The sequence below is a fragment of the Corvus kubaryi genome, unplaced genomic scaffold, assembly GCF_017639235.1.
Source record: "Corvus kubaryi isolate FWS band 111438036 unplaced genomic scaffold, C.kubaryi_AGA036_p1.0 37341, whole genome shotgun sequence".
Taxonomy (NCBI): Eukaryota; Metazoa; Chordata; class Aves; order Passeriformes; family Corvidae; genus Corvus; species Corvus kubaryi.
In genome coordinates, this window is record NW_024581112.1 from 369,949 (window position 1) to 382,969 (window position 13,021).

At 41.5% G+C, this 13,021-nt stretch overlaps 1 protein-coding gene across 14 annotated transcripts in view; it reads left to right on the top strand.

Moving 5' to 3' along the window:
* The first annotated feature begins 703 nt into the window (after positions 1-703).
* Positions 704-13,021, top strand: part of EMSY (EMSY transcriptional repressor, BRCA2 interacting) — a 45,605-nt gene continuing 33,287 nt past the window's right edge. For 10 of the 14 annotated variants that reach the window (XM_042031413.1, XM_042031424.1, XM_042031416.1 and 7 more), the window contains exons 1-6: positions 704-833; positions 1,864-1,972; positions 5,398-5,497; positions 6,140-6,214; positions 8,443-8,618; positions 9,853-10,005. In XM_042031413.1, the coding sequence (XP_041887347.1) occupies positions 1,903-1,972; positions 5,398-5,497; positions 6,140-6,214; positions 8,443-8,618; positions 9,853-10,005 (574 nt within the window). In that variant the 5' untranslated portion in view covers positions 704-833; positions 1,864-1,902. The remainder of the gene's footprint in view (positions 834-1,863; positions 1,973-5,397; positions 5,498-6,139; positions 6,215-8,442; positions 8,619-9,852; positions 10,006-13,021) is intronic. The other 4 variants (XM_042031420.1, XM_042031427.1, XM_042031422.1 and 1 more) reach the window with 1 other exon arrangement.

The window sequence follows — 13,021 nt, forward strand, 5'->3', positions numbered from 1 at the left end:
GTGAGTAACAGTCTGTGTCAATTTAGTGGAATTCCTGTGGAAATTCTGGTTCCTCCCACTGCTTCTTTCACCTCTCGGTATCCGGCTTTATCTACCAGCAGGCCCATAGTTTGTTTGTAAAGACACCTCCTTCTTATTCCTTTCAATGAGATGCAGGTGGTTGCTGTACTCGGGGAGCAGAGACACCCCGGAGCAGCTACGAGGGGGCTGTAGGTGCAGAATTTATTTAGGGAACCCTTATTGTTCCCTACACGCGGTTCGCTACAGCCCCGCGTGCCACCGGCGTCCGTTTTAAGTTAGAAAGGTGCAAACGGCCAAATGGCGTCGGGGTGATGTTCTCTCCTGCCAGATTTCGTTCCAGGAGCGGTGGCCAGCTGTTAATTCCTAGAGTTCGGGGGTACGCGACTGCGTTCGAACCGCACAGCGCGCCCCAGCCCGGGCAGAGAACGCGCAACGTGTTTTGTCCCCTCCGCCTACCCGTACCCGCCCGCCGAGCCATGGCGGGACGGTGGGCGCCACTTCCCACGCGTCGAGAAACACGGAGAGAACTATCACTCCCAGCATGCTCCGTGTCGTCGCGCATACGCAGTGCTCACTCGAGCGCCATCTTGGCACCCGCTTCTTCCATCTCCTCATGCTCGAGCGGCGGCAGACACTACAATTCCTAGCGTGCCTCGCGGCGCCCGCGCATGCGTAGCGCGCTCACCCGCCATCTTGGCCCGAGTAAACGCCGTCGCCGCCGCCACTAAACAAACCCGAGCGCGGCACCAGTCAACGGGGGGGGGTGGTGCGGCCGCTGTGGAGCCTTCGATGTGCTGGGCACGGTCGGGCAGGTGGGTCCCGCTCCTCGCCCTACCCGCGGCGGTCCGCCTCGGGGAGAGGGGCAGCTCCGCTTCCCCGGACGGTGGGCACCCGCCGCCCCCTCACGGGCCCAGGGCAGAGCCCTGGCCCCCGCCCGCCGCCGCTGCCGCTCCGCCCGATGCGAGAAAGCAGCGTCAGCCGCGGCCCGCTCCCTCCCTCCCTGTCTTTCCCCGATCCCGGCGTGGACTCAGCGCCGCTGGCTCCGGCCGGTCCCCCGCGCCCAGGGCCGGGGAAGGGCGGACGGGGAGTGCCCGGGTGGCGGCTGCTTTCGGGCGTCCTTGTAGGAGACCCCCCCGGCCCCCCCCCCCCCTCCAGCCCCCCGCTGGGAGCTGCGACGGCGCCAGGGCTTTTGTTCCCGGTGCCAACCCTCCCCACCCCCCCGTCGTGCCGTTCCCTGCCCGGCCCAAACCCCGCTTGCCCAGCTCCCCGCCGGCTGCTCTTTTTCCTTTATTATCCTCGTCTCATCGGGGAGATGCGCCCTCTCTCCCCGCCATCCCCGGAATCTCGCTGCGTTGGGATCCGGCAGGGAGGTGTTCCCGTGTTTGGCTTATTTGTTGCGGGGAGGGGGCTGGTGTTGGTACGTGGAGAGCAAATTTTCACACAGGATGTTTTTTGCCATCCTGTCATATAATGTAGGCTGGAGCAAAATACATTCCCCGGGGGAAAGGGGGAGCGTGCGGTTCACTGGAAGAGTTCTTTTAATAGGTACTCTGTGCTTAAAGAGAGGGAGGAGGCTTGAACATTAATTCGGGGAGCGTTTCAGCGTTAGAAAAAATGCTTGAGAAAGAGATAGGAAACTCCGCAAACAGGCTTGGGCGATGCATTTGAGCGAGAGAGTATAGGAAGTCCATGCCCTTGTGAAACTGCCGAATTCCTTTATGCCACTACAAAGGATGGGAGCGAATGTGTCGGTGGAGTTGTGAGCAGGCTGAGAGGAGTTTACATTAATCGGCTTGGGAAATCAGTAAATCATGGGCTTGAGCGTTTATATTTCTTTTCCAGCGAGGCTGAGCTCTGTGGGAGCACAGACACAAGGGAAGGATGCCTGTGGTGTGGCCAACTCTTCTGGACCTCAGTAGGGATGAGTGCAAGAGGATCCTTCGCAAACTGGGTACAGTAAGATACAGTTTGTGGGTCTGTATTTTGCCCTTTTAAGATTTGCCTTCATGCTGCTTACATTAAATATTTTAATAGGTCTACAGGCAGCTTGCAAGTGATTTCCTGCATTTTCCATGTGTCATTGGTTTGACAGCCCTGGCTTAAAATTGTGTTTGGCAGACACTCTCAGCCCTAGCAAAACAAGTAGAGAAGAATTGGTTTAGTTTGGTTGAATCTCTCTTGGATGTCCTAGCTGCAATGCTGCAGGGCTGGTTTTTTTTTTGTCACTATTAACATGCAACAGGATTTTCTGTGAAAGGAGAGCCTTTGGGGTTGCTTTTTGTTTTGTTGTGTTTCTTGGTTGGGTTTTTTCCTCAATTCTGTATTAGAAACCTTTTTGTACCTCAAAAAAATATAGAGGAATCCTGGTTTAACTGGCACTGTAGGGCTGAATTCAAGTATTAAAGTTACTATTGTGAAGACATAAAACAGGATTTAAAAAGATGTTGTTTGTGATTTGCAGTTACGCAGGTTGTCAGGGAAGTGGGAAAACAATGCCCTTGCTCAGCTGCCATAAGCACAGGAGCCTTTTTAATTGTTTCAAATGTAGCTCAGTATTTGAGGCCTCTGCTCAAGAGATAGACACTGGGAGATATTTTTGTGCTCTGTCCTTGTAGATCTAAGTGTATGAGGAGAGATGCTTCTGTGTTTTGGAAAGTAGTAAAAGCATTTGCTCTTTCCTCACACATCTGTTTTTGGCTACTGCAGGAGAGAGAATCCTTTGTTAGATCTTTGATCTGATCCGACATAGTTGGTTTTGAGTTCTTAGGGCTGAATTTATGTAATTAAGGGTTTGGGGTTTTGCCAGTTAAATGATGCATAATACTAGAAGGGAAAAAAAAAAAAGCCTTAGATTTTTCAGACTTTCTTCTTAAGACCATAATCTAGGAGATGATGTCCAGAAGAAAGTTGAGGCTCCCTCTAACTTCCCGTGACTGTCAAGTGACAGCTTTTCTTGTTCTCATTTTGCTTGAATGCTAAGAGACAGTGTGCTGTATTTCTTAATTGTGCCAAAGTTCTCATACATTGTGAAGCCATTGACTTTATTTTTTGAGAGTTGAGAATTTATCTTCCCTCCCTTTGCCCTTTTTCTTTCATTTCTTGGGAATATGGGATTTGCGTTCTGTTGAAACAGTGATGCAGATGTTGCATGCGACATTGCAACAAGCTGTGCTATCTGTTAAGGTGACAGCCCTAAGTCTTAAGCAAGGCTCAAGAAGTACAAAAACTAGGAGACAGTGCAGAATACCAAAAGCTTTTGACCAGATCTGTGCTACTAAATTTCATTTATGTAGCTGTGCTGGCTGGAAGCATGGAAAAAAACTTGCAGCCGAGCTGACGGTGGTGTGCTGGCAGAACCTTGCTGGTGCAGCTGAGCCAAACAGAACTGCAGCTACACCTCCTTCAATGACATAACCTAGGCTGACAGGAAGGAAAAAAAAAAATCATTTTTGTTTTGCTGGCATGAGCTGTCCCCACAAGGGGGCCCTGCCAGCAGGGTAAGGCTGAGGCAGTGCCTCCCTGAGCGGAGAGGAGGCACACCACAGGACTGGGGAGTGAAGGAGCACAGGCAGTGGAGGCAATAGCTGTATGACACTCACATCCAGCAATAGCCATTTGCTTTAGAGGGTCCTGCTTTTCCAGCTCACAGCCCAACATCTCATTTGGCTGATGGTACAGCAGTAGTGGGAATACTCCGTAAGGAGTGAAGCAGGGATGTAGGTGAGGCTGAAATGCATCTCGAGGTATGCAGGACCTGGTGCTGATCGTGGTTTATTACTGAACGAGGTGATGATTGTAGCACCTAACACTAGCAATAATGATATTTACTTCCCAAACCCATTTTAGGTATTTCATGTGTTTTGTGTTGGAAAGAGCACACCACTAATGATCGCTGCACAGACACAAGGGTGAGGAAGTTACAGCTAATCTGTAATCCTTACTAGCTTCCAAAAGACCAGAATGTGCATTTTTAAAGCTCTGGTATAGAGGATCTTTATTTACCATGCAGAAGGAAAAAAAGTTTGCCCTTGATAAGTAATTACATGGTTGCATCTGAGAATTACTTTTAAGTTGTTAACAGAGGCAAATAATTAGTATCGTAAATATTGTAACATGGTTGTCTAAATAAATGCTGATATTAGTAATAACCATTGCATTAATTAGTGAATGTTTTATAACTGAAGCTGAAAATGTTTCTGTAGGTCACTCAGCATCCCTGTGCAGGCTGCATAGTTAACCAAAATGACTCTGCTTTTTGTTTTGTCTGCTTAATCGGGACAGGAGAGCAGGATTTCTTTTCAGCACAATTCCTTAATTTCATTTCTAAATTAGGTCTTTGGAATCCTAAACTGAAAGCTTTTCAGAATAGTGCCAGTCTTTTCTTTTGCGGCAAACTTCAGTAATGTTAGGCTTTGGCCTGCACCTTTTATTCTTGGTCTTGGTTAACTGGGATCTGTTGTGGGGTTGTTTGGGTTGGCAGCTCAAATAGGGGTGTCAAATGAAAGGCACCTATGTAAGGATCAAACAAATTTGTGTTTCTGGTTTCCCTAAACCATGTGAAGCTGACAATAGCAAGTCATTCTTTGGCAAATTAGCAGGCTCCATTATTTGCATTAGGTATGTCTTCAACCTGTTTAGTAGGACAAAATTCAAAAGTATTAGTAGCCTTTTATGGTTCCATTTTTTAAAACACTGATGGCATGACATCACAGTCACTTGGAATTTGACATTTCTGGTAAACCAGAGTTGCATTTTTGTGAGTTAGTCTTTGTGATGGCTCTATGTTTAAGAATAGCTGGATTGTTTCTTTTGTGTTGGGCAGGTTTAATTCTGTGTTTCATTTCTTTCAGATTCAAGCAGTTGTACCGTATCAAGTAAATAGGCATAAAAGATTACGATGATCATATTTAACAAACTAGAGCTGATGCTCTCCATGCTAATTAAGGAAAGGCATTACAAAAAACCCAGTTGTTCTAATGATGGTTTATTTCTTTTCCAAGCTAAGCTTTTCTATAGAACTCTTAATTATGTTATGTGTTAAGAGAATTCTGAACTACTCTCCAAACAGTTTCTTCAAGCTTTTAGCCTGAACTGTCAGGTCAGAGAGAGCTTGACACATTCATTTGGGTTTATAAACTAGATAATCCTCTCTGATGAGACAATTGTTTCATAGAAATGGTTTATGCTGCAAAGTAATTGGCTGGGAGAGTTCTAAATCATCAATCTCTTTCAGAAAAGCACTAAATAATTGAAAGACATGTTCCTCTTTAAGATTTTGAAAATTTACAGAATACTATCAGTAATGTGGAAAACATGGGGTTTTTTCCCCTTTGCTGTGAGCATTAAATAGAAATATTATTTGCTCTAATTCTTCAGAACTGGAGGCCTATGCAGGTGTCATCAGTGCCTTGCGTGCACAGGGAGACCTTACGAAAGAGAAGAAAGATCTTCTTGGAGAACTCTCTAAAGTGCTTAGGTAACCCTGATCTTTTTAGACTAAGACCTGTCCTGTTTTCTTTTATGGTTTTGCATGCTTTTTCTTTCACTGGAATCACAGTGTAAGTCTGAATTTGGAGCAGTAATTCTCCATGTTTCAGAGGTTTCATTCTTGTTCTGCTTAGAGTTTTTAATAAGAAAAACAAGCATGCTTCTGTGGTAGAAGTTTTACTGGTTTGTTGGTGCTTTATGGGATACTGAGTGTTAGAAGGATTACAGCCAGGTCATGCATGTACACTGGCTTGTGGTTTTGTCAAGGTAGAAGTTCAAGGTCTTTAAGCCCAAGGTACCTGAAGAAAGAATGCTGCATGTCCTGTGTGAATTTTTCTGCCATATCCTTTAAATGTATTGCTCTCATTAGGAGGTTGGATTCTAGCTGTTTTTCAAGGGCACCCTATGAGCAGTAATGTTCTTTTCATTCTTGAGTAATGTTTTTGAGCAATAATACAATTGATTCTCTGTCACTGTGATAGCAGGAGTTAAGTGACAATCTCTTAAATGTGAAGTCCTGTTCCCTCTCTTCTCTTAGATTATTCATAAGTTTAATTTTAGCTGGAATTTTTAGATGAATGTTCATGTCTTCCTCTGATTAAAATATATTGCTTTATTGTTTTTTTAATAGTATTTCAACAGAGCGACATCGTGCTGAAGTTCGGAGAGCAGTAAATGATGAACGACTAACAACAATTGCACACAAGTAAGTTCCAGGTCATTTTGTCCATGATTTCCGAAAGTGCCCTTTGGGAAATCCATTATGCCTTAATTGAATGTTAGAATTTTGAAGATTGATGGTGGTTTAAAGAACCAGTAGTTATAACACTGTATGGATGAAGGAATTACTGTATCAGATCTACAGGGATGTAGAAACAGTTACGTAGTACATTTTGGATCCAAGGCCATCCTGTTCACTGTGCAAGTACAATGTAAGAAGCAGTTTTTTAGCATGGAGACCTTTCTGTAAGATAGACCAGAAGAAACAGAGAATGAGAAAATAGAGAAGCTGCTAAGTAGGATGAACATGTTTGCTTTTTTTTTTTTTGCTTGTTTTGCTTTTAGTTTTATTTTAATCAGTTTGGAAAGGCTGTATTAAGTGGAAAGAGGAAACTACATAGGAAAGACAAAGAGAGGGCAAGAGGTGGCAGATTAGTGGAAAACATGTATCAGCACAGAAAGGAAAAAATGGTCAGAGTAGAAGAAGCTGCAGCAAGCTGATGACATCAGTGTCCACCACTCTGCGATGCAGCTGCTGTGCTGGCATTAGCTGGGGTGGTTCCTCCTTGCATTTGCTTTCACAAGCACTACATGATTTTGAGAGGTGGAGGAGCAATAGATCAAGTGGTTATGTATCTTTCATGATTACTTAATAGTCTTACTATTAAGGACTGTCTTTAAACAGAGCTGCAATGTAAATGTCTGTATTTTTTTCTTTTTCTGTGTTGCAACTGTTGATTTTTTTTAAGTTTGACTGTTGTAGCTTAGGTGTTCTGATGAGGAAAAAAAGGAAGTTATACGAATAGCAGGACAGTTGGAGTTAGCAATTGTTTGATACAAGACTAGTCAAAATCAGCATACTGGTTTAGTGCTGTAGAGGGACATTTAAGTTTTAATGTTCGATTTTAAAGATTTAGAAGTATGCTGTTCACCAAACAAAACCCACCAACTTCTTACCCCCCTTTAAAGAAATGAGAGGGAGGATAACGAAAAGCATTTAGTTGTCATATCAGGATTCTTTTCCTGAATCAAGTTTTCCTTTTAAGTAGTACTTCTGGTCTTAGCATTTTGCAGAACACGAATAGTTTGTTCTGAGGCGTTGCACTTCAATGAAATACTATAATCCAGACAAGGTGCAATTTTGAAGTGCTGCTTTTCTTTATTTCTTTTCTTTGTTTTCCTGTGGTGATTCCTTTTTAGTGATGGTTGGTAATATAGTATTTCACTTACATAATTCTCTTAAGTCATTAGTAAAGCCTACTTTGCTAGCCTTTGTGCCCTTTATTTTTTGTTTTTAAAATGTATTTTTACCTCAGCTTATATAGCTCTCTTTATACACTATGCGTATGTATGAGGAATGCTGAAGCATTTCAAGATTTATCAACAGAGCAGATACTCTGCATTTTACAAACTACTTTGTAGTAGCTCTTGCTGCAACTTGCTTGAAATATTTCATGTGAGAAGTTACTTTTTTAGAATATATTAATACATTAAATGGGTTGATTTGCTTAAGAACATTACAGCATTGAAAAATAATTTGCCATTTTGGTTTTGTTGATTTGATAAATGACTCACGTAAAACAGTCAAAAATACTCCCCCATCTAGATAAGAACAGTGTTTTTATGAAACATTCTAGTGTGGATGTAAGTACTATTAAGAGCTAATTAGAGCTTTCTGTTTAGGAAGATGCTCAGAGTGTATTTAAATAATTTCATGTTCTGTGACCTTGTTTGGGAATACTTAAATAAACATCAGAAATGCTTCTGTTCAGGTGAAACAAAATTTGCCTTAGAAGCCAAGAGTTTTTCCCTGTAACATAATCCATTTCAATAGTCTTTTATGAAATCTATTTGGTTTATTGGCATTTTCATATTACAGAAGTAGAGAGTTGGTATACCAACTCTGCCTGAATAGTAGCTTACCTAATGTGGGGTGTTTGAGTATGGTATTCACGCACCTCTGGCCCTTGAACAGCTCTGTAAAACAGAACAACGAAAGAAGAATCAACTCTTTAATTTAAAATGGGAGGTTTTCTATATCAGGTGACAAAAATGCAAGGGCTTTCATGAAATGAAGGAAGTTGTGTATTAGTGCTCTAGTGTGTCTTAAACTGCCTTTTAGACTTGCACTATGGGAAAAAAAATGTATTTGAGTAAGATACTGAATATTTGGAAACTTGTCAAAATACTTACAGAATGTGCATTTCTCTTTAGTATGTCTGGACCAAACAGCTCTTCCGAGTGGTCCATAGAAGGCCGTCGACTGGTGCCACTGATGCCACGACTTGTTCCACAAACAGCTTTTACTGTTACTGCGAATGCTGTTGCCAATGCAGCCGTTCAGCACAATGCATCTCTTCCAATTCCTGCAGAAACTGGGAACAAAGAAGGTGAGAGAAGGATGGGATTCTGCTGCAATCTATGGGAATGTAAAAACAATGTCACAGTGGAAATTGGTGTTTTAGATTTAAAGTGTTAAATATAAAAGATATTTTTTAGAGGCCAGGTTGGATGGGGTTTGGAGCAACCTGGTCTAATGGAAGATGTCCCTGCTGATGGCAGGGGGCTGGAACTGGGTGAGCTTTAAAGTTCCTTCCAACCCAAACCATTCTATGAACCTATGAAAAAAAATCCAAATCTTTCTTACAAACCTTATTCACAGAAATATAAAACACCCCTTATTTTAAAGAACCCTTTGTGGTATCTGCAGCATTAATCTGACTGCTTTGTGTTATTGACACTCTAGCAACTGAAATATCAAAACAATCCAGTTTGTCAGGAAATGACATTCGCTGACTAATTTATTCAGCTCTGTAAACTTTAAAAACTTGGACTAATGGCTTAAGATTTTGTAAAGTTCTGTAAGTGATGAAAGATGTTTCAGAATGTTTTATTTTAAGAATGCAAGTAGGTTTTGGTGAAAGTCAAGAAAATACTGCTTTGGTTTTTTTCCTTCCGATTAAATGTACTATGTAACAAGTAAAAAGGTTGCTTTCTGCTTCCCCTGTGCTTTTAAATAATGGTAGTACACATTCCAACTAGCTTGGCTGAGCAGGCTTGGATTAGGCTTCATACAAGTGGAGCATGTGTAACACTGCTTGAAAAAAGCTGTTTTATCCTGGTTTTGTGATAAATACTGTATCATTGTGCTGTTACTTAAAAGCAATAGTTTAAAAAAGCAGTTTAAAAAAGCTGATTAGCACAATCAGTTCTTCACTACTGGTTTTTTCAACTGGTGTACTGTTGAGTAGAGGCAATAGCACTTTTCTGTCAGTTCCTAGTCATTTACAGAAAAGCAAAAAGATTGATGTATTGAATTAATGCTAAAATTTAAAATAACAAATTATAAAGTAAAACAAAGATCAGTACAAAAAGAAATCTCACATTGGCAGTAGAGATTTTGGGGGATGGGAGGTTAGATTTCTGTGTTGTCTTTGAAGACCATTAATTCCGTGGCCATGCTTAGCTCAAATTGGGGAGTATTCCACAGTAACAGGATTGCAGAGGCAAATACACAGATAATGACCCAATAAGCCTTTGGCTTCCATTTCATTTGAAAAATAGTGATAGAATAATGGGATTCTGCACTTCAGTTATATGGAAGGTGTCTTTTCTCCTCTTCAGTGGTGGTTTGCTATTCCTACACAAGTACCACTTCAACCCCAACATCCACCCCTGTTCCAAGTGGCAGTGTAGCAACAGTGAAGTCCCCCAGACCTGCCAGTCCAGCCTCCAGTGTAGTCGTCTTGCCAAGTGGAAGTACTGTTTACGTCAAAAGTAAGTGATACTAGCAACTGATTAACAAAAGGGAAAGAAAGGGACAGTGTGGCTGAAGCATAAGACTGAATTAAACACTCCAACCCTGGACAAGTCATTTAAGGCCTTTGTGCCTTCGTTTAGTCTAGAGAATGAATTTATTGCTTCCCTTTTTCGAGAAATAGTGTTCAGGATAAATCCACTCACTGCAAAATGCTGTAAGGAGCAGTAAAGCTGCAAGGACAGCAAGTGAAAAATATTTTGAAAATTAAATATAGACATTTCTGTATATCAGTGAATTTCTGATCCATCTTGTTGAGAACTAATGCACAGTAGTCACTTACTTGAGTTAGAAAAGGTTCCTCTTTTCCACTTTCACAGTTGGTGTGGAATTTTTTTTTTTTTTTTTTGAATGCAGTTTGGCAAGGGTTTGTGCTTACATACTGTGTCTGGTAATATTGTGATTTACCTGGAAGTCAGTCTTGGTGAGGCTTGTGTTTCTCAGCAGCTGCGAAAACTTCATATGAATTCCTATCAGATACCCATCTTCACATATTTAAATCTGAAAATTCAGGACATAGAATCTAGAAACAGTCTTTTTTCTTGAGAGTGTGTATGTGTCCCTATCTTTGTTTGGCTAATAAGTCAGCTAGTTCTAAAAGTGCATTATGTTCTCATATATACGCCCTTGTGATGGGTAGTTTTATTTTCCTGTTAAAATGTTTCCTTCCGTTCTTACTTGATTCTATCAAAATAACAAAGATTAATAGTGAAGTAGATAAATGCTTGCTCTGTATACCTTTAATATTTTAAAATCTATTTTAGTCTTTATGGTATAGGTATACGTCTGTATAAGCTTCTAGGTAGTCAGAAATGCCACATAGTACATAAATATAATGTTAATTGCAAACAACCATCATTAATGGCTCTGTCAATCCATTAAACCCATTACATTGAGGTTTTTCATTTTTCTGATCTATGCACTAATCACTTGGCTTTAGTTTCAAGATTCAGGGGGAAATGTTCTTAACATCTTAAAATTTTATTGTAAACTTTAGTGAATTATTACATGGTAATGAGTATCAAATGAGTCTAGACACATGATACAGGGATGATCATTTTATTGTCTGTCCCTAAATTTAATTTTTTCCCTACTTCGTGTGCTTTGTTTTGTTGTTATTGTTTATTTTTTTTTTTAAAGAAATTATGTGTCTTTCAGAGTATGTTACATCAGTCACATTAATTTTAACAAACCTGCTTGGGAGCAAATTCAGGAGATCTGAGTTAGAGTCAGGACTTTGCCACTGGTCTGTGGTGTAACCTCTTCCAAGTCACAGTCTGATTGAGTCATTAACCTTTCTATGACTCTTGCTTCCTTACTTATCAAGTGTGAGTTTCAGTCAAGCTGTATTACCTTTTAACTAAATGTCTGTGGAAAACTGTACAGCAATTGCTAATATGAAATGGTAGGAATAACATTCTTGCAAAACCCCAGCAGTGAAAACAGGAGGTGAAATGAGCTGTAACATAAAATAATAACATAAAATAATGCTCTACTAGTTTAATGTTACTTTCTTATGTCTTGATTGATTGGTTGATGGGGTTTTTTTGTGCATGAGGGCCACAAAGTTTCCTCTATTTCTTGGTGCCTCACCAAAATAACAGCTGTGTCCTAACATCCTAGCTACATGCAGATTTTGGATTTAAATGGGTTCTGAGATTTTTAAATTCCTGCACATGTTCAATATGATTAGTGCACTCACAGTAACACTTAAAAGCCTGTCCATAATAAACCTTAAAGTTACGTAATCAAACCTCTGCTTTATAGAGGGACATCACCTTTATAGAGGCTTATTCAGGACCATAAAGTAAATTATTGATTAGAGATTTGAAATTTAGTCTTGTAGATCCACACTTCACTTGTCCTGCTACAGGCAACTAAAGCTACATTTTTTAAGTTTGCTTCTCTTCCCTAGTTCAGTTTCCTGTCTCTGTGGATACAACTGTTAGCCTTTGGAAGCATACCTGCAAATGAGCTGCTACTTCTGCTGAGGGAGGATACCATTTTTCAGAAATTGCCTATTGTGGTGCTGGGCAGTTTCTTGTCCATATTAGTTCTTGAATCTTCACTTTTTGAATGCCAGAATATTTAGTAATTTTAATTAGAGATTGGCCATAATTAGATCTTGGCCCTAATTAGAGACTGACTACGAACGAAGTTTGCTTTGATTACCAGCAAGACTGCTTTTTGATGTGATAGTGTTCTTTGTAAGTCCCAGGCACATGGAAGAAGATTTTCAATCATCTTCTCCATAGGCAGGATTGTATCTCTTCAGCTTCTCTCTGATTGTTTTTCTTTTTAAATGGTTTGACACAGGTTGACATGGTAAGCATAAATAATAGGATTGCAGATTTGTCAATGTTGGTAGAGACTTTAGAGGTCATCTAGGTTCAACCATCAATCCAGCACCAACGTAATTGCCCCTGAACTACCTCCCCAAATGTCTCATTCAGATACCTCTTGAACACTTCCAGACTTACTCCAATGCCTGACTACTCTTCCAGCGAAATTTTTTTTCTAATACTGAATCTGGACCTCCCCTGGCACAATTTGAGGCTATTTCCTCTTGTCCTGTCACTTGTTACCTGGGAACAAAGCCCAACCCCCACTTGGTTACACCCTCCTGTCAGTGAGTTGTTGAGATCAAGAATGTCCCCCTATAACCTCCTTTTCTCCAGTCTGAGCCGCCCCAGTTCCCTCAGCTGCTCCTGGCACTCCAGACCCTTCCCCAACTCTGTTCCCTTCTCTGGATGCACTCCAGCACCTCAATCTCTCTCTTGTCATGAGGTGCCCAAAAGTGACTCCAGGACTGGAGGTACTTCACCAGTGCCCAGCACAGGGAATGGTCACTGCCCTGGTCCTGCTGCCACACCAGTGCTGGTACAGGCCGGGTGCCACTGTCCTTGCCCAGCTGGGCACACCTGGCTCATATTCAGCTGGCTATTGACCATCATCCCCAAGTGCCTTCCTTCTGGG